Here is a 27,610-nt window from a genome sequence, read left to right as displayed (position 1 = left end):
CCCGGAGCGATGTGCGGGCCCCGTGCCCCTTCAGGGCCCGGAGCGATGTGCGGGCCCCGTGCCCGTTCAGGCCGGGCGCAGGTGCGGGGACGCCCCGCGAGCTGCAGGGGGCGCTGTGGGGCAGGGCCCTCCCGCGGGGCCGCAGCGCCCCCTGCTGCCGGCGGGGCCGCCCCGGTGCGCGCGCGCGGCGGCCCGGATGTGACGCAGGGCCGGGGCCGCAGCCCCCGGGCGGCTCCTTTGTGCGGCGGGGGCGATGTTGGCGGGCGGCAAGAAGGGCGCGGAGGTGGCGGCGGGCGGCGAGGCCGGGCCAGAGGCGCCGGTGCCCCCGCCCGCCGCCGCCGGGGCTCTGGGCTCCTCTTCGGATAGCGGCGGGGCTTCGGAGCGCACGCCCCGCAAGAAGGAGCCGCCGCGGGCGTCGCCTCCGGGCGGTGTGTCCGAGCCGTCGGCCGTCGGGGCCACCCCTGCGCCCGGCGCCGAAACCACCGGCATCGCCGAGACCCCCGAGGGCCGCAGGACCAGCCGCCGCAAGCGAGCCAAAGTAGGTGTGGGGCGGCCTTGCTGCGGGCCCCTCTGGCGCCTCGTGCGCGACGCGCTCGGGCCCCGGCCCTGCCGGGCCAGCCCTTCCTCAGCGCGGCCCCGGCCCTGCCCGAGGGGCGGGTAGCATGCCCGGACCGAGGGCTCCGCTGTCCTGAGTGCAAAGGACAAACACGCGGGCGCGCAGAAAGCCACGCTGGCTTCAGATTAAGATCACGATCCCCTGTTGTCCTAGCTCACCTTCGTGGGCTCTGGGGAGGACTCGTGTTCTGTCATGAATGAGAGCTTTCTGCTGCTGTTTAGGAGCTTTCTGCAGTTCCTGAGAGGATGGCGAGCAGTAAAAACACCCCAAATCCATGGCAGTGCGTTGGAGCGCTCCTGAGCTTACATTTTATCAGCGAATTCTTCTGTTACTGTGGTATATGGATGCAGCCTCTCGAGGCTCGTTTATGGGATGATGCTGGTTTTGCAGGGTTGTGGAGGTGATGGCCATGCTCAGTCCACTGTTCCTCACCTTCCCTCCATTGGTATAGAAGAGCTGAGTCAAGGCTGTGTAAGGGTGAGATTTAGAAATGAAATCCAACAGCTGTGAAAGCTCTCTAATAGTTTGGGTCTATAGAATGTAATTCTCATCTGTTCATAATATGTGAGAACATTACCTTTTCTTTGTGAAACCTTTTCTTGGAAATCTTCTTTCAGAAGATATTGAAGATCTTAACTGGGCTTGGGGTTGGGGTGTCAGACTTGGAAGCTGAACTGGTTTTTTGGAACTGTTTTGTACTGTGGCATTGGATGTGGTTTTTCAGAGCCATTGTGTGATGTGATAACTGGACTGGTCCTTTGCACATAGGAGCTGTTGGTTTTGTGAGGCTGGTGCATCTTTTAAATCAAAATACTGGACATAAGGAAGGCATTTTTTACAATGAGGGTGTTGAGGCCCTGGCACATGTTGCTCAGAGAAGCTGTGGCTACCTCATCCCTGGAAGTGGAGACATGGACACATTGAGCAGGGCTTGGAGCACCCTGGTCCAGTGAAAGTTGTCCCTGCCCATGGCAGGGCAGATGGAATGAGATGGGTTTGAATGTCCCTTCCAGTCCAGACCATTCTGTGATTTTCAGAGGCAGCATTCCTTCTTTATAGTGCTCTGTTAACTAGTAGGAATTAGTGCTCTCTGTGTGTTGTGTGTTGGTGATGTTTCCCTGCACTGACAGTACCCATCTGCAAAGGGTGCTTGTCTCTTGTGGCACCATCTGTCACCCTGAGCACTCAGGCCAGCGTGAGGTCACCTTCCCATGAGTGTCTGTGGTGTGAACTTAGTTTGGAAGGGTATCTAGGTTAAAAATAAATCTAGGGAAAAGCTTAGGGTTTTTTTACTGAACTTGATTATTTTTCAAAACTTTTGGAAGCTTAAAGAGAATAGGAGACTTCAGAGGGCTTTTGGGCAGTAGTTGTGTGTGGCTTCAGATATCCCTGGTAATGTACAGATGTGCTGAGTGATCACTTGTTTCTGAGTGGGAGTTGACAGGAGGTCCTGGATATGCAACAGTGTGAAAAACTGGATATGCTGGACACTGTGGAATGTAAATGTTTACAAGATAGCAGATCATGGAGTATGTTAGTATCTTAAAGAATCCAAGGTTTCCCAAAGCTGCTTGTAATTGTGCTCATTATCGGTCTCTTTTAGTGACTGAACTTGAACTATGAAAGACTTTTTCTTTTGGTGAGAAATCCAGAGTTGTTTTTGTTGTTTCCTGGTGGAAGCTGGCATGTCAGATGTTGGAGGATCACTAGCTGCTTTCTTTTTAATTTTCCCATGGCTGTGTGTTGAGAAGTGCTTTTTTCCTTTCCAGTCAGTAGGGAAATTCAGTAGTGGTATCCAGAACTTTCTTACTTTGGATTAAAGCTTGGTTGACTAAGCAGTATGAGATGCAGCCCTTCCAGGCTAGTTCTTGGGGTTTCCATGTTCCTTCATGATGGAGTGTGTCTTTTTGGCTGGTGATTTTATTTATTTTTACTGGAGAACAGTAACAGAACGAGACGTATTTGGCAATAAAGATTGGGGGGATGAGGGGAAGGGATGTTTCTTGTGTTGAGCCACTAGTGTGACCATTCTGGAGAGGAAGCAGGTCTGAGCCTCTGTGCCAGGACAAGATTCCCAGTAAACAGGAGACCATACAGGGCACACCTGGGATTTCTGCAGGAAATCTTGTGTACCCTTCTGGTCATCTGTGCTTAGCAGATGAAATTCAAGTTCAGATACAGAGGCTGCTTTTTATCCCTTGGTAGCGATGTGAAGGAAGGGAAGAAAACCAGAGAGGTTAGTGGTGATATAATACACACAAACTGGGCTTGATATGAATAGAAAACTCCTAGTATAGGGTGCTGAAGGTTTTTTTTTTTTTTTTAGGTAGAGGCAAAAATATTTGGAACTTGTTAAGTTTTGTTGCATTTTATAACGTGGTATCTGCAGTAAGAGTCTGCATAAGGTAACTCAAGCCTTTTTTTTAAACTGTGAGCATTTTTGTTACTTGCAACCTTCATGTTAGTAGCCTGACTTACAGGCATCTTCAGTGTGTTTATGTTCTCTTGTGTTTTTCACAGGTTGAGTATAGAGAGATGGATGAGAGTCTTGCAAACCTTTCAGAAGATGAGTATTACTCTGAAGAAGAGAGAAATGCTAAAGCTGAGAAAGAGAAAAAACTACCCCCACCACCTCCACCAGCTCCTGCAGAAGAAGAGAATGAAAGTGAGCCAGAGGAGCCATCTGGTGAGTAGAGAGAGAGCTTCTCCTCTGAAAGTATTTACCTGATTTGTTAACAGAAATTAGGTAGGGCTGGGTGTGGCATCATGAATCCCATGTCTGCTTTCAATCTGGTTTTGAATAATTGTTCTTCAGTGTTTTGTTTGCTGGCCTCATATGTGGAAGGAGGGGAGAAACACAGAACAGCCTGATAAAGATAGGAATATGCATTAATATAATTCCAAATGAAGCCAAACCTCTTGTGCTAGAGTCTCATGATTCTTATTGACTTGTCTTTGGAAGTTTATTGACCAGAATGGCCTCCCTGGCTCTTTGCTGCCACACCTGCTCGTGTATGAACATTCACTCATTCCTCAGAGAGAAAAGAGGTTGGGTTTATGGGGTTACAGATTTAAACTACTGTGATTCCTGTGGCTTTAAACTATGACTAGTTCTGGTTGGATACTGTTTGCTTAAAGTTCAGTGCTTTCCTTATTGGCTTAGACAGAGCTTCACTTTACACAGAGGAGTTTTGTGGTCAGTCTTGTTCAGCAGGCAGCTTTTGAAATTGGTGGTAGTAGCAGTAGCCTATTCTTTACCTCCATTGTGTTTACAGCTGCCACCATTAGTGAGGGCTGTTGGTGGGGTATCACTCAGCTGTCTAGAAGGTCATGCTTTTGCAGAGTTCAGAGTCAAGAGATTTCATGTGGTGACGTGTATATTAGTTGGTGTTAAACAAGAGCTGAAGTCTAGTAGTTGAATCTTTGCAGGTTCATCACTGAGTCACTGTTAGTCTTCAGTTATCTTAATTTTCTTTTTGGCTGGCAGGTTTGAGAACATAGGATTGATGTTAGCTTGGGATTCCTACCTTCAGTTGCAGAAAAAATATTAAAAGTTGTGAGTGTGTTATATTTCTTACGATTTGCCATTGTAACCTCTCCTTGTTGCAGCTGTTGGCTCCTGCCTTGATACAGGAATACTACAGCTCATATGCTTGACTGAAATACTTGCAGTGATAAAAATTCTGTCACCCCAATTGTAGCTGGTGTAGCAAAAAATGGAATTTTAATAAGTGTAGTTAAGCAAGTTTTTTAAGCTTACTATTTAATTTAGCTTAGACATTGTGTTTAATCCTTGAGACCTAGTATTAAGACACTTTATTTCTCTCAGATTCTATTTTGTGCCTCTAAGAATGAGTATTGAAATCAGTTTGAGGCATAATCAGTGACGTACAGTAGAACAGGTTTTGTCCCATAAAGGAAGAAACATGGAAGATCAGCAGTTATGCTGTTCTATACACAACATCCTGTTAAACAGTTATTTTGCAAGCACTGTGTTTAGCCATCTAAATACAATCAATTTGCAAAAAGGCTGTGTCTAGCTGCCTAGAAAGGAGTAGACTTCAAGTCATCATATAATTTCTCTATTCCTAGAAATTCTGTGAATATGCAGGAAGCAATAAAGTAGAAAGACCATATTTCAAGCTGTCATTCCATAGCTAGTCTTGCTGTAATTTTAAAGGTTTCTGAGACTATATATGTTTGTGGATCTCTCTATTTTTGTCTTTATTAATGTAGGTGTTGAGAACATCAGGTCACTGTATGGTGGCTGTTAAAAGTGCATTGAAATTTCTAATTCAGCCACCCTTAAGAAGGAGAAAGCAGCATGGAGTCTGCTGTATATAAAAGCAGTGTTTAAAATCGAGGTTTTTCCCTCTTTGTCACTTTAAAGGAAAAATCAAAGTGTTCAATAAGAAATACTAAATTGGACAGTAATACTAGAGTAGGATTGCATACAGAAAAACTAGGAAAATTTTAGTTAGCCTGGGTATTACTGTTAATTTATTCTCATTGCAGACCATAAAAAAATAATTTCTGTGTTTAAATCCTGTAAAAGTGCAGGTAATACAGTAGAGGCCTAAAGTTGTCACTTGACAGCTTTTGAGCTGAAAAGCCTGATTGTGCAACTTAAAAATGTGCTGGTGTCTGGTATTTCATCAGCCTGTCCCTACAGATAGCTTGGGGTGAAGGGGATTGTTAAGTGTCACACTACAGGTGACAGTACAGTGCTGGTCTTCCTTGAGTAGGTTCCATTCATGTGTTCAGCTCTGGAAACTTCCAGGTATTTTGGCTGTTACAGTCTGGATTTGCAAGATAAACTACATGGTATTGCAGAGCAGTTGTAAAAGGTGTGACAGTATTTCATGGTTAAGATAATTTTCTTAGAGTACCTCTTCTTAAAAGCTTCCTAACTCCCTTCCAGTGCTGACTGATGACATTTGTGTTCTTGTTTGCTAGTATCCCTTTTGGAATCAATGAGCTTGCTTCTTTGTTTTCTTTTTTTTTTTCCCCTTCCCTCTAAGAATCTTTGTTTTGCTTTTCCTCACCAGGTTGAATTTTCATTTTTAGGACTACAGAAGATTTTCTCTACTAGCTCCTGGCCTTTTAGTGTTGTCACTATTCTTACTTTGTGGTAATGCTGTATTTTTAGGTGCTGTTTTCCAAGGAACTGAGTATGATCAAGATTAAGATCAAGGGAATGGTCAAACTTAGTGGTGCTTTGTCTCTATTTTATCTGACTTGTCTGTTTTCCTGAATAAATTCAGTACTCTGTGATACTTGTGTGCAGCTATTCTTAATTTGGAGACATTGGATAATTATATGAAGTAGATTCCTTTGTGGACCTTCTTCCTCTCTGCTCATGGTCTTTTATTCTACTGCCTTGAGACTTTGAGCAGATTCTGCTCTCACACATGTTCTCTTGAGCTGCAATAGTTTGATGTTAACAGGGATCAGCAGTTTGCTTGCTGCTTGCTCCTTTACAGCTAGAACCTTTCTTCCAGGGAAGGAGAGGCAATCTTCACTAGCAGGCCTTGTTTCCACACTTCTCTGCTCAGGCTAAGTAGCATTTAGAATTGTGTCCAAGCCATCAGTAATAGTGATGAGAAGAGGAAGATTCTGATTTCCTTCTGTAAGTAAGCCAAGAGCAATTTTTCCCCCTCTGCTCACTATCAGTTTTCATTCAGGGATTATGAATGCCATAGACTTAAGTCAGAATGTTTGATTTCTTAATTTATGGAAGGCACTGATGAAACTCTTATTGCTAATTAATTGACCTATGCTTGACTGCAAATATTCATGTTTCAATTGTGTTAGTCTTTCCCAGAATGGAAGCAAGTCTTGAAATTTTCCCTGCAAAATAAAGTACTTGCAATGTAAATCAAGTAAAGAATTCTGTCTTGCTGTTGCAGATGTGTTTATTCACAGAATTGTAACTTGGGTCTTGTGAGGCCTGTCAAAATACAATTATTTATCAGTCTCATGTGAGTTTTTTTGTTTCCCTGCTGGCAGACTAATGTTAATACAAGTACTGACTATGGCTCCCCTGCTGTACTGAGGGAAAATGTCTGTCTTGTTTCAGTTCCTATTTTGTTTTATCTTTAGATATTTAATGTTGTGGCCTTCTAGATTAGTCCAGTTTAGCACAGTATGGAAACATTTGTTTACCTTTCTGTGTCTTGCTTTAGGGGTTAAATCTTTATTTAGTTCAGATGAAATTCTTCTCAGTTAGTGTGTTCCTTAAGAGCCTTAAATTGCATTCTGGCAAAATTGTCCACCCAGACTCTACAGAGTATTAACAGTTGTGTGTTTAGCCTCAGGTTAGACCTTGCTCTTACCTGTTTGAGATTACAGATGAACAGTTGTGCTCTAGGAAGTGGCTGTTCCATTCCAGTGACCATTGCAGTGTGTTTTAGTGCATATCTGGACTTGCTGCCTGTTGAAGTGTGTGGTACAGCAGGAGGCAGCTGAACAGCACTGGGCCACTTCTGGAGCGTGCCATGGCTTCCTAAGCTCTGCAGCTCATGGGACTTCAGGCAAGCATCTGATGGTGGAAGAATATTGCTCATGAGCTCAACTCAGAGCTAGTGTCTCCTGTGAAGTGAGCAGTGTGTGAGGTGTGTAATGGCTTTGTTCCTGCAGACACTGCAGCTGTACTCATCTCTCTTCTCAACGTGCTCTCTTTCTGTTTGTGTTGCAGTCCTGTTTAGGACTTAGATGCAGGTTAAGGTAATTCTGAGACTTCTTCAGATCTTTCAGATGAGTGCTTAGCCTTTCCTCATGTTTCCACTGCTGAGAATGTTGAAAGACTGGTGTCTTTCAGTGCTGGGTATTGATCACATCACTGATCAATGGTTTGACGTGTGTTTGGCTTCAAAGACAGTCTTAGTGTGTTAGAACACTGATGGTGTATCAAGGGTACTGAAGCAAACATAAGTGGTCTGAGCCTTTCAAGAATTGTTCTAGCATTGAGCTTAAAGGAAGGGTTTATAGGGAAAAAGTAGGGTCTCCTGAGTGTAAGAGGCTTTTCAAAATGCTTTAAACTATCTCCTTGGGATATGGGGAGACTTGGGAGCCCCAAAGGCAAGGTGATCAAATTCTTAGGGTTTGAAATCCATAGAGTCTGATGGTATCCATCTGCCAGATCATAAGTATTTAGCCACCAGGAATGCTACATGTGGTGTACTTCTTTATTTCCCATAAAATCTGATGTAAAGCGTTCCAGTAACCTGGATAACACTTTAGAACATAATTTTTTGGTGCCCTGAATCTAGGTTCCGGAAGATGGGATTCTCAGAAAATGGGTTTAGTTAGTTGGTGAAATTTAATACCTAAAACGCCAACTGCCGGGCCTTTATGTCCAGTATGGTTTAACTTATGGAGTAAGGTCCCTGAGTTCTCCTCTTTCCTTCCACAGGGCAAGCAGGAGGACTTCAAGACGACAGTTCTGGAGGGTATGGAGACGGCCAAGCATCAGGTGAGGGTGGCGTTTGATGCTTGCCCCTGAGTAGCAAGAGCCGCCAGGTTAGGGATTGGTGCTTGCAAGTGCGCATGGGTGTGGTTGTCCCGAATTTAGCAAGAGATGCAGGAGTTGTGTACCCACCTGTTTAAAAAGTGTGGGGTATTCAGATTTCAGCTGAGGTCTGTAACAACTGTGGAAAAGGGCACTAGCTAACCTGTGTTGAAATGCCTCAGGCCGATCTCTCATCCCTCCACTCCTCTCCATGTTCAGAGGAGTCTATAAACATACAGAAAGCTGTTTCTTACCTAGCCAGATTGACACAGAGAGCTTTAGAACAGTCTACCCTTTTTTCTAATCTGCTGAAGAAATAGCATGGAGTATCTTTTTGCTCCCTTCTTTTTGTCTTTTGAAAGGGTTTGTGTTTGACCCGTGTGCCAGCACTTAGCCCAGGAGATTGTCTGCTGGGCAGATTCGTAGTCTGCTGCTCGCTGGACTGGATTGTGCATTGCATTTGCCATTTGGCTTTGGTACTGCTGCTGGCAGTACTCACTCACTGCTTCATTCACAGGATTGCTGTCTTTACTCTTAAGTACTTGCAGTGCTACTTAAAATCTTCCTCCAACTCTGCTGCTTTTGCTCTCACTTCAGGATTAGGGTTTTAAACAAGAGTCAAAGGTTCCAGAACCTATTCTGTACCTCCCAAGTTGCTCTTTTTGAAGCAAATAGAACTTCAAGATACTCATCTAAGAGTGCATCCTTTGCTGTTGTAAGTAAGGGAGCCGAATACTGTTATGGATGTTACCATTTGCATGGAACTGCTGGCTGTTATGGCTCATGGGCTTAAGGATGCATTGCCTGTTTCATTTTTAGGTAGGCATTGGCTGATTGGAAATTCTGCATATTTTGCGTTTTGTATTATATGCTGAGAGTATGTTCTAACAACTGTCCAACAGCCAAAATCCTTTCATTCAGTGTGTTCATCTGCAGATGTTTTCTTTAAATAAGCAGCATCCCTCAGGATTTCTTCTGTGAGGAAGAAACTCAAAACACAAAACTTCAGCCAGTTAGTTGCTAGTGCTGAATGTCAGGAAATGGGCAAGTGTGTGTGCACAAATGTGTGTGAGGAGGAGCTGATAATCCAGTCTAGGCAGAGCATTCCCAAGGAGAAACATGTAGTTTTGAACTGGTAACCCCTGTAATGTGTGGCTTTCATGATGTACAAGTAGTAAGGGTGTGAAATGGGATTTAGTCAGCCTGAAATCCAAATCCATTTAGATTTGAGCTGTGTAGTTGCAGAAGTAAATTCAAGGATATTTAGTTCTTATAAGATCTTTCAGTGGTTGGCCAAATAAAAATGCTATCTTTGCTAATAATAGCTATGCTTTTTCTAAATTCTTGTATGGAACACTCTCGTGGGTTGTTTTAGTAGTTGTTTTGTTTTGTTTTTTTTTTTTAACTGAATACCTTTGCTCATCTTGAGCTACTCTGTTATTCTAGTTTTAAAGTTTGGGTGTTGCCATGAGAGGTGTATGGCCTTAAAGGCCCCCCCCCAACTCAGCCCACCTTGGGAGTTCTTTTCACAACTGTTAGCAGCACTATGTTCTCTGGCTTTGAAAAAGTAAATCCCAAACGTTTTCAAGAAACTGCTGAGTTTGTTTAAATCCACACAACTGAGATTTTGATGGTGTTTGATAACTTCGTGGCTTTTTAGCAGGTACCTGGAGAAGCACACTTTTAGCAGGGACCTGTAAGAGGGAGTCAGCTTCAGCCTTTCAGGTCTTTAACTGCCCATTCTCTGAAAATTATGCTGCTGAGATTTTTACTAGCACTTGAGGATCTAGAACCTTAATTAGATTGTTAGCATTAATAAAGTATCAGAGAACTGGTAACTGGTTTGATTTCCATGCCCAGTTTGACAGAATTCATAGTTGAGCATGTGCATTCCTGCACAAGATGTTGGCACACTCGGGCCAGTGTTGGATGGAGGGACAGCAGAAGGGCTGGGGGATGGTTGTTGCTGGAGAAACTGAAGTCCTAATAGAGCTATGGGTTTCTATTCCATAGCTGAATCTTAGTGCAGGAAACACTGTGTGTCAACTTCTCCTTTGGTTAATTTTATTTTCATTGCAGTGCTCTGTAGCTTCTGTTACGAACAACTTCTTGTTGTAAAATTTGTGTAAATGATTACAGACAGTTTTCTTTACCTTGAGTCATCACACAGATCTTTTGATCTTTACTTGCAAATGAATTTTTGGTTGTGGGGTGTTTTTTTGTTGGTTTGTTTGTTTGTTTGTTTGTTGTTTTTTTTTTTGGTTGGTTTGTTTTTGTTTTGTTTTGTTGGGGGTTTCATTGTTTGGTTTGGGGTTTTGTTTTTTTTTCCTTGTGTTCTTTTATTTGGTTGAATTTTTTTTTTTTTGGTTGGTTTGTTTTGGGGGTTTTGGTTTTGGGTTATTGTTTTGGGGTTTTTTGTTAGTTTCACAACCCCATTTCCTTCCTTGATTGTTTTTTCAACATCTTTGGGAGGTAAAAATGCTTGGAAGTTGGGGGGGGGGGGGTGATGGCACCAGAATTAAAAGCAGGGAACTCCTCTCCCTGGTACAGTGACTTCTACTGCTATACATTAATTTCAAACTCTTAAACAGTTGTCTTAGTTAGTGTAAGACAGTGCAAGCTTGTATTTACTTTGCTATTTATTGTAATCTTTTGAGCAATTCCAGTTTCAGCAAGTGATTTTAATCATACTGTGTTACTTGTGGGGTTTTTGCCCCTGGGATGTATTGGCTTCTATCTCTTTAGATAGAATGCCTTGTCCTCTGTCCTGATCAAAGTCACTTCAAGGACATGGGAGATTTATATTTTTCTTGCTGTATTTCACATCTCAGTGTGCCTGCAGGATTTGCTTTCTGCACTTGTGCTGTAGCACTTGATGCAGCTGTGTCTTAGTTTGTCACTTTTTCTGTAGTACAGCATAATAGAGACTGAGGAAAGCAGGGTCCAGAAGTGCAGTTACATCATTGGCAGTGTGAATTGATAGAATGCAGGTTCCTGTATGAATGAAGGCTTTCCTTAGAGAAAACCTCTCCTGTATGGTTTCAGCATCAGTCATTTACATGTGGAGCATTTAAAAAGAAAAGTAGGAAGTCTGTTGTAGGCAGCACTTGGGGAGGGATCACAGGAAATGCCTAAGTGTTATTGTATTTCATTGCACTGTGTGCTATAAATATATCAGATATGCAAAATGAGAGTTTGAGGTGTGTTCCTCTAGCTGGAGAAGGTCAGTGCAAATTAAACTGAGAAGCAGGTGAGAGGGGATGGTAGACCCTATGCTTGTATGTTACAGATATTTTGGCTTTGAACAGATTCTAAAACAGTCTTCTGCTTCTGTTAGAAAAATGGAAACCACACAAATTAAGGACAGCATCTAAAATAGTTACATTTTATTGTTAATACATACACATATGTGTGTGTGGGTATGTGTGTTATATATAATGTATTGATATGTGATCTTTTTCAGGTTTTGTTTTTTGGGGGATTTTGCCTGTTTGTTTTATCTCCCCTACAGTGTTGTTTTTTCATAATCTCTAGATAGATACCTGTAATTCAAAGAACTGTTGGTTTGGAAACCTGTATGTCTTGCAGAAGTAAATAAAAGGACTAAATGAAAGCATCCCATTAAATTGGCCACTGTATCATCTCATGGCTGAATGCACTGGCTAGGAAGGGTATAGTGTTCCTTTGCAGTACCTGTAGACTACTTGTCTTTTTATTGTAGGTGTGGAGGGTGCAGCTTTCCAGAGTAGACTTCCACATGACCGTATGACATCTCAAGAAGCTGCCTGCTTCCCTGATATAATCAGTGGGCCACAGCAGACTCAGAAGGTGTTTCTGTACATCAGGAACCGCACCGTAAGTTTGTTGTCAAAGTATTGCTGATAAAAGGGTAGGAAGTTTGTGTACTTTGCTAAGACTTTTTGGCAGTTACCCTGTCTAGCAGCTGATGGAATTTTTGGTTTTGAGACAGTGGGGTTTCATTTCTGGCATCCTGTCATGCTCTTATGTTGTTAAGAAATCTGCTGTCTAGTTCTTGATCAAAGCAGTGCTGTGAGCAGCATAAAGAATCTGTAGTGTATTTACAACATCCAAAACAGGGGTCGAGGCTTTCTCCAGTATTTTGAAAAGAGTATTTTGGAAAACTGAAGTCATGTTTGGAAAATTACAGTAGGAAAGCAAGAAATATTTTGAAAATTGCTGTGTTGCCATAATTAAGAGACAAAACACCTTATGTACCACTCAGTTTTTTCACAGACTAAAGGTGATTGAGAAACATCACGGGGTATTGACCATGGTGGTACCCAGTGCTTAATAATTTAAAGAAGTTATTTAAAATTGATGTGTGGTGGACATCTTCATGCTAAGAGCATGACTTCGGCTGTTCCTGTAAAATTTTTCTCTAACTCAAATTGTAACTTCTGGGAAGTCACAAGATGTGTAAAAACAGGCCAGAGCATGCCAAAAAGTTTGGAAAACAATTTGCACAAAATGAATAGTGAGTAATCCTTTCAGAAGTGTGTTGGAAGTAGAAAAGCCTTCCACTGAAACTAAGAAATTACTGGATAGAGAGATATTTGCAGGGAAAAGCAGCACTGCTGGTCTGTGGGCCTTATTGACTACAAAGGAACTTGAAGAAATTCTTGAGCAGGAATCCTGTTTGAGAAAGTCTTGTTGAGAGGAAGCTGGCAGTGTCCAGTGAGAATAACAGAGACTGGAACAGCTGCTGTGAACCCCGTGCTCAGCAGAGCTGCAAACTGCAGTGTGCAGCCTTTTCATGAACCATTTGCCTCACATAGCCTCCCAAATTATAAAGAAATGATTTCTTAATGATTCCTATTGATTGTAGTTGTAGGATTTCCACTTCAGTGTGGTATCTGTGAGGAATTGTGAAGCTCAGTACAATGCAGCTCTAGAGAAATACCCGAATAAATGACTAATTGTGGAATGCAAAATGGACTGGAAATGTTATGTATGACCTAGATCTTGGCATGGAGCAGTAGAACTATTAACTCCTGCCTCTCTGCTACAAAGTAGGAGTTCTGTTGGGAAAACAGTTATTTTCTAGTATGAATTGACCTACTGACATACCACAGAGAATTTTTCCTGGTTGATTTTTGAACTGTAAATATGCATTTTTGTGTATGTGTGGCCAGTGTAGTCCATGGTCAGGTCTTATACTGGTGAAGATGGATTGGATCATTAAATGTCAGAGAGAAATAAACCTTATTAAGTAATACTGTAGCTTTTATGAAAACATGAAATCTGATGCCTAAAAGTCAATGCTGGCTGACATTGCCACCTGCACACATCTTTGTGCTACCTTGGTGCATTTCCACTTGTTTGAAATGGTGTGAGAATTTCAAACAGACTGTATTACACCCTAAGGAGCACTGGAAGGTGAAGTTCAGTGTGGCTTGGGTAATCCTGCCAAAGTTTAATTCATTCTGGGGTTCCATCTCCTGACAGTATTTGGTAGAAAACGTGCCTGGAAAACACCTCTTTTGTATTGCTCAATATGACATGTTGCATTGTTTGTTTAAATACAGCTGCAGCTCTGGTTGGATAACCCAAAGATTCAGCTGACATTTGAAGCAACTATCCAACAATTAGAAGCACCTTACAACAGTAAGTCAAGTTTTTCTTTGCCAAAGTTGGACTGTATGTATCATTGCTGTTTTCTTTCACTTTTGTTTGAGGAAAAGCTGCTTCAGATGCTCCAGTCCTTTCTTAGTGGAGCTCCCTGAGTGGTCGTGCACAGACTGGGATAATGCATTATACTTATGGTTCAGATTTGGTAGACTTCATTGTCTGGTAAAGAAATATCACTATCAGGATTCATAAAAGCTGCTAAAAGATGGATTGTTGCAGTAGGGTTAATTCATGTGCAGCTTTTAAGGTTTGCTGCAGCTTCTTGGTGGTTTTCAGCTGTAGAACATTATTAATCATATGGTTTTTGGGAGGTTTTTTTAAGACTTCAACAGACTGGATGTGATGCAAGAAGGCAGTAAAAGAGTGAGGAGTTAACTGCTTGCAAATGGAGACCATTCCACACTTCTCAGACTAGATCCCAGTAAACTGGAAAAAGGTGGAGGGTAGCCATAAAAAAAATGGATGAAGAAAATAGTGCTGAAATGAATGCAAATATGCTGTCAAGGATTGAAAGATAGTGAATTACCTTGCTTTTAAAAATAAAAATGGGAGTGCTGCTATGAATATGTCCTCAGTACATGTATGATGCTGAACATACTGAATAATTTTGAAACTTTATATATTCTTTTAGGTGACACAGTGCTCGTTCACAGGGTTCACAGCTACCTGGAGCGTCATGGGCTGATTAACTTTGGCATCTACAAAAGAGTGAAGCCCCTTCCAAGTAAGAAACTTGAACATTGTTTCTAACTGAAGTTTTGTTTTATTGTTCCATGATTTCATAGGGCTGTTTTTTGAGTGCTCTTTTTTGTAGAATTGCAGTGCTAAGAAAATAAAAAAAAGGCTGGAAAGCCATCTGAGTAGTGATGTTAATGTATTTTATTTTGGCATAGAGAAGCCATGTATATACATAAATCACTTCGAGCAGAAAAAATGTTGGCAAATCTTGTGTAGATGATTTGGTGGCTATTGCTTTTTAATGAGTTATCTTGGTTCCTTATTTGAATAACTGAAGTCACAAGCACAATACTGTACTTGGATCCGTTACATGCTTATGTGATTCTTGAATTTTGCCCGTTTTAAGTTTTATTCTTCTAGAGCAGAAAGAAATCAAACTATGATACTTTGGCCCCAGTAATTAATATGAATTGCTTTCTTCTTCACACTGTCATCTGGAAGCATTTTTTCTCCTGTTTTTATCCTTGTTCCAAATGTAATGCTAGTGTATTTTCCTTGTACCTGTCTCAGTGTTATGTTCAGAATTACTTCAGTTTTCTTTTTGTTAAAGATTTTGTTCTGTCAGAACTACTCATGAGAAGAAAGCTGCTTTTTGTTCTTGGTATCTCTTAAATACAACTTTAACATGACTATTTGCAATTTAGTCCTGCACATATCAGGAATGACTGTAGCTGATTTTTCTTTCTTTAGCCAAGAAGACAGGAAAGGTGATCATTATTGGTTCTGGAGTCTCTGGGTTGGCAGCAGCTCGCCAGTTGCAGAGTTTTGGAATGGATGTCACAGTTCTGGAAGCCAGAGTATGAATTTCTGTGCTATTTTACTTCCATATGGCAACTTACCCAATAACCCTATTGAGTACTAGAGCAGGGCTGTGGGTCAGCCTGTGTGGTGTTCCAGGCAGTCAGGATGAATTGCTGGTGCTAGTGTTGTGTGCTTACACCAGGAACAGCTTAGAACAGCCTTCTCTCATGATTAGAAATTGTTCTTTCATCAGAAAGCAGAATGCATGTCTGTATTATGAGAACTTGCTTGTTAAATATAATCATGGCTTGGAACTGCCTTACAGCATTACCTGGGATTTTAAACCTGGATTAATTCTTTATTACTGTGTGCTTAAAAGAGACTTCAAAATTAGTGCTACATTTTGTAGTATGTGAACTGGCTGCTTGTTCTCTCAGGAGGATTTCAAGAGTGTATTATTAATAGTTCATTAAACTGTGGGAGAGGGCAGGAAAAGTATTAGACGTTATAACTGTGTATTGAGAGTCTACAAAGTTATAAATAAAATCAGGGAGGGGAGGACATCTAGTATATAACTAAATTTGTGCATGCACAGTGAAGGGATTGGCTTTGCAATCATAGTGAATCCTACTGTAGAATATTGAAATCTGCCCAAATCAGATTAGGCACCTTTTTTTGTATTTCTTTCCTTTTTTTCTTCTCCTTTTTTAAATGCTACTTAAACATTTTATTCCTTAACTTAGGCAAATTAATTGTGATTGATCTCATTTGCAGAGGTTTTTGGAAAAGTGTACATTCTGTTAAGAGAATACTTGCACCATGTTTTGTAGATGTTTCAGTGATTCTTTCAGTGTGATGTCTTAGTGAATGTAACTGGAGGTTTAAAATGTTGTGCTTTTAAAAGGACCGAGTAGGAGGAAGAGTTGCTACCTTTCGCAAAGGGAATTACGTTGCTGATCTGGGAGCAATGGTGGTAACAGGACTTGGTGAGTTTTTCAAAATCAAAAAGACCAGGGAGGAAAACTGGAGGGCAATATACTGTAAATGTGAAGCCTTAATGCTGTTTTCTTTCATGGCCAAAATACATGGGTATTTTTAACTCTATAAAAGTGTGTGTTCTCATTCAGCCTTTTTGGCAGTTAGTAGTTTTCATGAATAGCAAAGCTCTATGATGGGAGAGACCCTAAAGACACAAGAATGTATTCTTTCAATTTATGTGGGAAAACAAGGGAGGAGGGGAAGTGCAGAGCCATTCTAAAGAGAAAGCCCTTCTTCAGAGTTTAAACCCCAAAAGTACTTTCTCCACGTGATTTCAAAAATGGTTGTAAAAATAATGGCAAACAAGCCAAATTTATTCCTTTTATTGCTGTTTTATGGGATGGCATCAGTTATTGATGTGGTTACTCTGCTAAGAAGATGGGCAAGTGTTGAGTGTGGAATATCCTTCAGCAGTGTAGTGAAATGATAAAATACTGTAAAACCTGTAATAAACCCCAGTTTTTACTGACAGCCTAAACTTGGTGTCTGTCTCAGGATTAGTCTCGTTAAATTGAAACTGATTCCAGAACTTGCACAGTCATGAAAAAACAGATTTCAGTTTGCCTATGGAATGGCTGTAATATTTTAATGTTTAATTCATAGAATCATGGAATCTTAAGGGTTGAAAGGGACCTTAAATATCATGTAGTGCCAGTCACCCTTGCCATGGACAGGGACACCTTACACTAGACCAGGTTGCTCAGGGCTTTGTTCAACCTGGCCTTGAACACTGCCAGGCTTGGGGTATTCACAGCCTCCTTGAGTAACCTATTCCAGTATCTCACCACCCTCACAGGAAAGTACTTTTTATTAATAATCCAGCCTAAATTTCCCCTCATTCAGTTTTTAGCCATTACCCCTTGTCATATCAGTACTGGTTCTGATCTGGAGTCCCCCTCTGGCTTCTCTGTAGGACCCCTTCAGATACTGGAAGTAGTTATTTGCTGGGCAGGTTTTTTCCATGTTCTCATTGCAGGAATAACTGTGAACTGCAGACCTTTGGCAGTGTTACATTAGGTCACTGGAATGCATACACTGGAGTTGGTGTTTCAGTCTCTGAAACTGCTTTAACTGTGGAGTTTTTGTTTAATTGCAGACAAATTTTACAGGAGTCTCTGTTAACTATATAAAATCTTTTCCAGGAGGAAATCCCATGGCTGTGGTCAGCAAACAAGTAAATATGGAATTGGCCAAGATCAAACAAAAATGTCCACTTTATGAAGCGAATGGACAAGCTGTAAGTCTGATACTGTTTCCATGAACCTTTTAAAAAAGAAGGAATATCTCAAGTGTGTTTGTAAGCAGGCTATTGGTGTAGCATGAGATGGCTTCCAGAGAGAGGAAGGAAAGCGTGTGTCCCTTTTTAGGCATTTTAGTAATATTGTAGCATACCTGCACATATTCTTCTAAAACCTGCTCTTTCCACATGAGTTTTTACCTTTGCATTTCAGAGGTTTTGTGGAAGCCAAGTTCTCTCTCCTTTGTTTAACCCGTGCGCGGTTTAACAGATGTGAGGTTTGCTCTTTCCAGCACTTGAGCTCTCATCATATAACAGGTATTTTCACACTGGCAGCACTCACTATTTAACTGAGTATCATCAGTACAGTTAAATACCACCATTCCATACGTGTCCAGCAGTGTTTCCACCACCATCCTAGAAAAGCTGGATTGGTAGTTCTTACTCACAGTGACCATTCCAGAAGATAAATTACTGTCTGTCTACTTCACTGAGCTATGCCAAGCCTTCTAAGCCTTGTGATTGTGTAGAGCCATTCTACCATCAGAGTCTTTTGGCAAGCTTCTGTAGCTTTGATGAACACACCTTTCTTTCCAGTAAGGAAATCTGATGAGCCCATAAGGCAGCTTGGTTTCTCTTGCAAGAGAAGTCTGTTGTCATTGTGGTTTGACAGCTCTTCTTGTGCCCATCCTGGCAAAGTGTGACATTGTGTTGTACAGACCTTGCTGTCTGATCATTTGAGAGAGCTGAGGGTATTATTTTTTTTTTCTGAGGGCTATTCTAAGCAGCTGTATTATTTATGAATGGTTAAGAGCAATGCTTGTTCTTTTGTCTCCTAGGTTCCCAAAGAGAAAGATGAAATGGTGGAACAAGAATTTAATCGTCTTCTGGAAGCCACATCCTATCTCAGTCATCAGCTGGATTTTAATGTTCTCAATAATAAGCCTGTCTCCCTAGGTCAGGCTCTGGAGGTTGTCATACAGTAAGTGAAGTCAAAAAGAGTAAGTCTCTCTTTTTGGATGAATTTCCAAAAGATACCCGAAATAATTCTGGTGCACCTAGATGTAAGCATTACCCTCTTAATGCAGCTGCTTGATCTCACAGATGGTTAAAGGAGAAAAACTCTCTTCTTGAAACTTTCCTGCAAACCATTGCTAGAGCAACTCTGTGTGATTGGTGTCCATACAGTGCACTAACACTGTTTGAAAGCTATAATGGCAGTTGTAATGCCCTTTAATAGCAGAAGGTAACTTCACACTCACATTTTAGCTAGTCATGTATCCCTTATTTACAGAAACTTGCAGTCATTTTCCAACTTCCATACAAGTATTTACTAAAATATCCCATGACATGTGGTTTTGTTGTGTTCCACTAACTGGATTGTGATAATAAGTTGTCTCATTAACACAAGGATTTTATGTTGACCTGACTCTGACTTCTCACCTTTTCCAGACTGCAGGAGAAGCATGTGAAGGATGAGCAGATTGAGCACTGGAAGAAAATTGTGAAAACGCAGGAGGAATTGAAAGATCTTCTTAACAAGGTCAGATGAGTCATTTAGAACAAGATGATAAGCATTGTGTTCCTCAGAAAGTGGCAAAGTGTACAAAAATGTCCAAAGAAAAATATCAGAAAGTTGCTATGAATTCTGTTGTTAAAATATCTCTTTGCTTAAGACCTGCTTAGAAGCTCTGTTAGGACAAAGGTGTCTCCTGCTTGAGGAGGAGAAAAATTGATTAGGCAGAAAATCATAAAACATAATATGGGAAAAGAAAGGAAGAGGACAGGCATGATAAACTGATGTTTCATAGCTTCCTTTAGAGGTGCTGATACTGCCTGAGGTTTTTGAGGGCCATTTAGAAATGTCTACTGTTTTCACTACACATCTGATTTGTAGCACAGAGATAGTGGTTTAGGACTACTTCTCTTATTTTTGCTCGTGGTAAATGGCACCTTTACTTTTCTATGGAAGTTATTCAAAGTTAAAATGCTTGTGGACTGTTCTGAAATTGCTTGCAACATAGTAAGAAATCAGGGATGTTGGGTTTCAGTTGTTTAGGGTTGGTGGTATTTACTGTGGCTTCTTGCATATTTGTGATACCTGCCAAAACCAGGAAGTCTCTTTTGTATAATGGCATCATTTGAGGTGAATATTCAGTTTACATAGTTACTTGTTGAAATCTGCCCTTTGTCATTTTTTCCCCTTTCTTTCTTTCTTCCTTTTTCTGCTCTGTCTTAAAAGATGGTGAATTTAAAGGAGAAGATTAAAGAACTTCATCAGCAGTATAAGGAAGCATCAGAAGTGAAGCCACCTCGGGATATTACAGCAGAGTTCCTTGTGAAAAGCAAGCACAGAGATCTGACTGCTCTTTGCAAGGTAAAGGATGTCATACATGAAGTGTGTTAGAAAACAGATCTGACTGCTCTTTGCAAGGTAAAGGATGTCATACATGAAGTGTGTTAGAAGACAGATCTGACTGCTCTTTGCAAGGTAAAGGATGTCATACATGAAGTGTGTTAGTCTGTTTTCTCAGGACTTGAGCAGCCAGATAAAATCAGCCAGTATAAATGTTTCCATTTAGATAAATCTCTTGCTGTGATCCAGTGCTTTCAAGAGAATGTGATTGACAGTAACTGGGTTCTAACACTGATAGGTCTGCATTGAGTTCCTTCAGCTGGGGAGTACTAAAGCTCAGTTTTAAATAAATCTGTGCTGGCTCGTGTCAGACAACATGTAATGTTTTGAAGATTAATTTATATGTCAGATTTGGTCTTTAATACAGCTGGGTTTCACATTAGTCTGGAAATAAAATCTGCATTTGAAGAGTGATACCTTTTCTCTAAGATAAATGAGGGTGGTTTCTTGACTAAAAGACTTCTTTCTATCCAAAGATTATCATGTACAGAGCTCTGTGTTGACAAACAGAGTTACTTCCCTCCTCTGGGAGTATCTTGATGTAGAGGTGTGCCTTAAAAAGGAAACTGTAAAAACTGTTCTATCTGTAATGGTGACAGACTTGGATTCTAACCCAGGTCAGGTAGAACTAAGGATCATTTTTCAGCTACTTGCTAAACAGAAGATACATACCTTTATTTGGGTGTGTTTATATGTATATATACATAAGTAGTAACTCTTCTATTTTGTCACCAGTGAACAGCTTTGTGCTCCTGTCGCATTTATTGGACACTCCAAATTATTGTGCTTTGAAGGAAGATGGCTGTTGACTTTATACCTAGTTTGACTTATTTTTTTTAGAATCAGGAAGAAGCTTGAATTAGATCATGTCTGGTTTTTACATATGATTGATTCTGCTTTAGAAATCTCCATGTTCAATATTAGCTATAAACTTTTGAGAGAGAGAAGAATAGAAGAAATAGTTTGTGGAATATGAAGCTCTCAGAACCATAGGAACCCTTAAAATATCAGGAGTGTAATGGACCCTCATGTTCTTTGGTTCTGAGTGTTAGAATTCCTGAAGTATCACCAAACAATATTTTCTGCAGTGTGACACAGAGCTCTGTATATAGAAAGAGTAGAAGAGTAAAATACCCTGGATTAAATGTTGAAAAAAATAACAAACTTTATTTAGCTTCCACTAAATCCATGAAGTGATTTTTCTAGGGATTTTTCTTGAGACTAGGTCCAGTCTGATGCTACATGATGTCTTCAATTCCTTTTACATGTGAACTGGTTTTAATTTTAGCTTTTAATCTTAATAGGAGTATGATGAATTGGCAGAAACACAAGGAAAGCTGGAAGAGAAGTTACAAGAACTTGAAGCCAACCCACCAAGGTAAAGATACAAACTAAAAGGATAAATATTTAGGAAGCAGTTCTTTTATTGCCTTTTCCCTGAGTTTCAAAAATGCTATGGTATGCTTTTATTATGGGAACTCAACGGGTTACAAAGGTGCAAACACAGAGTTTGAGTTCCCTCAGCTTTAGAACTCAACTTCCTCATTTTCAGAGATGACTCAAACAGAAAAAGAAAAGGTGGTTCTGGGAGGCTGATTCTGTAGAAATCCTGGCAGTAATCAGTGCCTGATCTCAAAAGGCATTTGAGGTTTTATATACCTGTCAGTAATGATAGCATACAATCCTACTTATAGTGGTAGAATATTATTATTCTGTGCAGTTTTACTTAGCCATTATTTATGCAGCCTTTTTTATTTCTGAAGGTTTAGCTTCCCTTTGAGTATTTTACATGAACTCTGCTTTAAAAAACCTGGATTTGCTGGGTTTTGATTCTCTGCTTTCATGAGAGAGATCCAGATGTTTGAAACAGAATCTGTGTTGCTTTTTAATGTTTTTATTTATGGACTAAGGAGAGACTCAAAAATGACTTGTGAAGTAATTTTCAGAAGCAATGCATTTACAGTGTCCTCTTCTAACAAACTAAATGTCTTTGTGTTATATTTGCTTTTTCTAGTGATGTTTATTTGTCGTCAAGAGACAGGCAAATACTTGACTGGCATTTTGCAAACCTAGAATTTGCTAATGCTACACCCCTTTCTACACTTTCACTGAAGCACTGGGACCAGGTAGGTAGTCAGTACTCAGCAATTCATTAAAACTTGAACTGTGTTTCTTTCATTCTCATGAAAGTTTGTCGATGTTAAGAGTTTCTAACTGCTAGGTGTGTCTGCTTTTGTGCAGGTACTGAATTCTTATGTGATTATTGATGATGAAATTCCAGACAGCTTTTTGTTAGTGCCAAAACAATCTCTAACAGTACTGTCTGCTGAAAGTTTCCATACTTACTACTTGACAGATAATCAGAAAGAGCTTCACATTTATTTAAGTCTTAAAAAAAACAAAAAAAAATATTTTTTGCTGTTGCATAGAGTTGTTGATTATTTTCTGTTGACTTAGGGGATTTCATTATGAATGCTTGCTTTTTGTCCCTGTTCATTTTAGGATGATGACTTTGAATTCACAGGCAGTCACTTGACTGTGAGGAATGGATATTCCTGTGTGCCAGTAGCCTTAGCAGAAGGGTTGGATATTAAATTAAACACAGCAGTTCGACAGGTTCGCTACACAGCATCAGGTACATGAACCCTCCAGGAAACTGCTTTGAGGGAGTATGAACATAGGAAGTAGATTTCAATGCTTCTGGAAGTAAGTGTGAGGACTGATACTGTAAAACCCCTCCCATGACATGTTTGGGGTTACATAAACAGCCATGTTTCTTATTGGGATTATATAAGTAGGTGCTAGAGATTTATTAATCTTCAATGATTTTTCCATTATTTCTGTGACTCAATTGACACAGTCTTTTTCAGATGTATTTGCTGATTGTTCACATTATTTATTTACTTCATTGATTGAAGCATTTGGAGTAAGAGATCTGGGACTGCTTTAAGGCTTGGTGCCACAGGACCTGGTATTAGAAGTATAAATGAGTTTAATGGAAGGAATGTATCTTTTTGTTGTTCTTCAAAACATTGGGCTTGGGAAACTGTCAGCTGGGAGAGCAATGTAATGAGAGACTCACTCTCTACTTGTTGTTTATTTATGGATATATTTAAATAATATTTACTGACCTGGATGAACCTTTAGGCTTATCCCAGTAAGGTCATTTTCAGATGCTGCCTTAATTGTGTTTCCTAGAATTGAGCTAAATGGCCAGTAACAACTTGCCTACAAGTTAAGCACTGTTAGTGTGAAGCTGTCTCCATAAACAAAATACTGTCTCATATGGTTATGGTAATTTCTTTCATTTTTAATCCAGTGCTTTTGCCTCATGGCCTATAAAACTGGTTTTCTCTCCCTTTTCCAGGCTGTGAAGTGATAGCTGTAAATACACGATCTACTAGCCAGACCTTCATTTATAAGTGTGATGCTGTGCTGTGCACTCTGCCCCTGGGAGTGCTGAAACAGCAGCCTCCAGCAGTTCAGTTTGTGCCACCTCTCCCTGAGTGGAAAACCTCTGCAGTGCAGCGGATGGGATTTGGCAACCTGAACAAGGTGCATTGTCACTGGGGGAACTGCATCTGGCCAGAGGTTGCCATGGATAGAATCTGAAACGTGGGTGGAATCTGGCTGGTGGGGGAGAGGAAGAATGCCATTCCCACAGATGTTTCCTTAGGGTTTGATGATGAAAATTGTCTGAGGAGCTCTAAGGGCCTCTTGTCTATTTCCCACACAGACTTAAAATAATTAAATTGCAGAAGTAGATCTGGTGGAACTTGTTAACCAGAGAACTGGTGAACTCTGAGAGCATAGTAACCTGTGGGAAGGCAGTTGTAGACATACACCTTTATGTATTATGTATATGCACTGTGTATTCACCAGATTTCCCTTTCGTGACGTGTCCAGTGATTAACATCAGTGAATGTAATTGTCTTTATTTTTATTTTTTCCCTGCGCTCTTCCAACTGTTAATGCTCTTTCTTTCTAGGTTGTGTTGTGTTTTGATCGTGTCTTCTGGGATCCGAGTGTCAATTTATTTGGCCATGTTGGGAGCACTACTGCAAGCAGAGGAGAACTTTTCCTCTTTTGGAACCTGTACAAAGGTAGCTGTGGTGCATGTCTGCTTTTGCCAGTGTCTTATTTATATAGTTTCAGATCTAGAAAAAAACACTTTTTAAAATGCTGTTAGTGTTCTTCCCATGTGGGTATAATAAGAAGGTAGGATTTTTAGGAAGACAAATGGAAGCAAAGATTGCAGAGTTCTGTAGTAGGTTAGGGCAGCACACAGCTAAGTGTGAGTTTACTAATGCTGGGTTCCAGGCTGTGCCTGTTAAATTGCATTACTGCTACAGCATGGCAGTAGTTCTGGTTTATCTGTAGCTGGTGCTGCCACAAATGATTGTCAGGAGATCTCTGCAGTGAGTGTACTGGTCTTGTTACTGCCATTGACCAGACTAGAAGCAAAGGTCTATAGAACAAGTATTATTAAATTAGTTAGTTGTTTTACAGTTGGTTTTCTTCCATTCTGTTATCAGCAGGCCAGGTTTCTCTGTTTTCTGGGAAAAATTGATGTGCAAGGGAAGTGCCTTTCTAGGCTATTGAATTATTAAAATGTTTGGTAAGGTTTCACTGGAGGAAGATAAGTAATGAACCTTGGATAGCAAGGCTGTTCATGTGGCTTTTGTGGCTTTATGATGGCTCTGTTATATAGTTAACAAGTAGGGTTGTGGTTTAGTTCAGATGGAAAGATCATGTCATGTACAAATTAGCTTCACGTGCTAAATTCTAAGTCTTCCTTCTGATGAAGATAGGCAGAGCAGGTAGGAATGAAACAAATGCAGTAAAACCTCATGTTGAACAGCAAGTCAGATGGCTGAAATAAACAATTACCATTTCTCATGGATAGTTGAGTTGTAGTTAATGTGGTTGGACTGTGCAACACTGAAACATCATTCCTGATGTATTTATTTACTTTTTTAATAACTCAGTTCTCTTGATAACTCTAAATAGTACCATGGCATATATAAATGAATTTTCTTTTTTGTATATTGATATGATGGTGGAAAATCTAGGACTACTTTTGTTGAATTTGTTTAGTCTCTAACCTCATGGATTAACTGCAGATCCACGTCTATCCAAGTCCAACTTGTCTGATCAAAATATTCAATTTCAATAATTCAATTGTGGTTTTTTTTCTCTCCTACCCCCTTACAGCACCGATTTTGTTGGCCTTGGTAGCAGGAGAAGCAGCAGGGATCATGGAGAATATCAGTGATGATGTCATTGTTGGTCGGTGCCTTGCCATTCTCAAAGGCATCTTCGGCAGCAGCGCTGTGCCCCAGGTCAGAGAAGGAGAGGGGAGAGTGCATTGTCATTGTGTTGGTAGTGGAGAAGAAACAGAGAGAACAGTGCACACACAGCAGGTGTGTGCAGCTGTAAATGTCTGAGGTCTGGTAAAATATTGGAAAGCCTTAAGGAATCGCCATCAAAGATTTACCTTAGTGTTGTCGTAGAATATAAACGTGCAGTTCCAGCACTAACATCAGCCCAAGGACTTTGTCCCTTATATTGTTGCAATTTGCTTTGTTTGTATTTGCCACAAACTGTAGAATTTGCACTTTCTCAACAACTGAAGCTCCTGTCTTGTCTCAGCCTAAAGAGACTGTGGTGTCCCGCTGGCGTGCTGACCCGTGGGCCAGGGGATCGTACTCCTACGTAGCTGCTGGATCCTCTGGAAATGACTATGACCTGATGGCTCAGCCAATTACTCCAGGGCCAGCCATTCCAGGTGCTCCACAGGTGAGAAATGTTCCAGTTATTTTTAGAAAAACCTCAAAACAGAATGATTTTTCTGAGAAATTTACATACATATCTAAACACAAGCTTAGCTAACTTATATCTTATGATGAGTCATTAAAACCTGTAAAAGAATTAATTTTTTCATTCATTAATTCTGTCATCACAGGTTTGGTATCACTTGTTTGCTAAAGAAAGAGCACTTTTATTCAGAAAGCCAGTTTGGTTATGAACAGAGTATTTAATATTATATTGCTGGGTATAATATGATATTATATATTGATATATATATATAATATATGGATATGATTATATATATTGATATAACATATCATATGGATATTATATATCCATGTTTTGTTGTCCATGGCCATATTTAAGTGAGTTGCAGTGATTTGAAAAAGGATGAAGGCCAGAGTGAGAAGAACAGGAATCAAAAGGTCTCTTCCAAATGGGGACCCAACACAATAAAGGCAGGAGTCATCTCCAGATCATGTTGAGGGAATTAAGTTTGAAAGCAGCAGCCACTCATGAAAGCACTGCCAGGAAAGGCTGCGTGGCTTTGAGTTCTTGTTCTAATGATACAAGCCATTAATACACACAGCTATGAATAAAAATATTCCCTGCAGAATGTAATATATGAACATTTTCTCCTACTTTTTGTGATTCTGTGGGGAGTTACTTCAGGTCTCAGTTTAAAGAGAAACTGCTGATTTAAGTGAATTGTTGGAAGTTTTTGTTTGCTGACTGTGCTAGAGTTCACGTTGCAGGATTAGAAAGCATTCTTCCGAAGCACATTGGCCAGTTTGGCTGTAGAGTTACAGTTACGGCTGGGACACGACCCTGCTCTGCTCTGGCTCTGCAAACATTTCTTACCGAAGAGAGTTTTATTTTCTTGGTAATTCGTACACAGCTTAAAATAGCTTCAGTAGAACCGATCTTAACGGAGGCGACGCTGCGATTAGAGGCCTTTCCTCATCCTTAAAGCACCATTTACTGCAGGATCTGCAAAGCCACGAGCGAGAGCTGACCGTGTTCTTTCCCCGCAGCCCGTCCCTCGCCTGTTCTTCGCGGGCGAGCACACGATCCGTAACTACCCGGCCACGGTGCACGGCGCGCTGCTGAGCGGGCTGCGCGAGGCCGGCCGCATCGCCGACCAGTTCCTGGGGGCCATGTACACCCTGCCCCGGCAGCCCGCGCCCGGAGTGCCCCCCCAGCAGGCTGCCAGCCTGTGAGCCCGGCAGGACGAGGCAGAAGAGGAGCGCGAAGGCCGCGGTGCTGCTGGTGTGGAGCCCGGGATGGAGATACTCGAGTGGTTTGTAGCGGTGTCTGCTGAGAGGAGCCCCAGTCGCTGCACGAGCCTTGTCTGGCAATGGCCTTACAGAAGCTTTGGCTTGGCGGCCTTTTACAAAATCTTAGAGCTATTTGAGGGGTCGGTAAATAGAATCCTTTACTGCGAAGCTGGTCAGGGACTTTGACTCTGCAGATACTTCTTGGAAGTCAAAATAGCTGGAGGGTTTTTTAGGGTGTTTGGGGTTTTTTTCTACCTGTGTGTGTATTTACAGTTTGGGAATTGCACAAGGACCTCTAGAAGCTGGTTGCTACAAATACTAGCTTAGTGTAGAATGTATGTAAATTTCTTTGTGGTTTTTTTATGGCTTTGTTTTGAAGAGTAATATTTTTGACCAATTCTATTCCTGTCTGGCATTCAAGAATTTGGGGCAACTGTTTGCCTACCAGTAACAGCAAATCACACATTTCCAAAATGGTCCATTGGCTGCTACACATCTGCATCCTGCTGTAGAGTAACCTGGTATCACTGAGTATGCTAAGCATACTGTTTTATTAAATACTTCCAACAAAAGAAAA

The 27,610-nt window shown here is 40.9% G+C and overlaps 1 protein-coding gene across 2 annotated transcripts; it reads left to right on the top strand.

The window, feature by feature from the left end:
* The first annotated feature begins 238 nt into the window (after nt 1–238).
* On the top strand, nt 239–27,610 carry KDM1A (lysine demethylase 1A). 2 transcript variants are annotated; one of them, XM_062508963.1, is made up of 20 exons: nt 239–538; nt 3,137–3,302; nt 8,031–8,090; nt 11,848–11,981; nt 13,673–13,751; nt 14,407–14,499; nt 15,204–15,310; nt 16,159–16,240; nt 17,435–17,529; nt 18,369–18,511; nt 18,982–19,072; nt 19,772–19,906; nt 21,250–21,323; nt 21,960–22,071; nt 22,448–22,580; nt 23,313–23,500; nt 23,934–24,048; nt 25,160–25,287; nt 25,598–25,744; nt 26,791–27,610. In XM_062508963.1, exons 1-20 carry the CDS (start codon nt 254–256, stop codon nt 26,974–26,976), a joined length of 2,553 nt encoding a protein of 850 aa, XP_062364947.1. In that variant the 5' UTR covers nt 239–253; the 3' UTR covers nt 26,977–27,610. The 2 variants fall into 2 exon arrangements, with proteins under 2 accessions (XP_062364947.1, XP_062364946.1); XM_062508962.1 differs by lacking the exons at nt 239–538; nt 8,031–8,090 and having other exon boundaries at nt 2,524–3,302.

Source organism: Cinclus cinclus, chromosome 26 (genome assembly GCF_963662255.1).
Source record: "Cinclus cinclus chromosome 26, bCinCin1.1, whole genome shotgun sequence".
Lineage (NCBI taxonomy): Eukaryota > Metazoa > Chordata > Aves > Passeriformes > Cinclidae > Cinclus > Cinclus cinclus.
The sequence above is the reverse complement of the archived record's forward strand: the minus strand, read 5'-3'. Positions and strand labels throughout refer to the sequence as shown.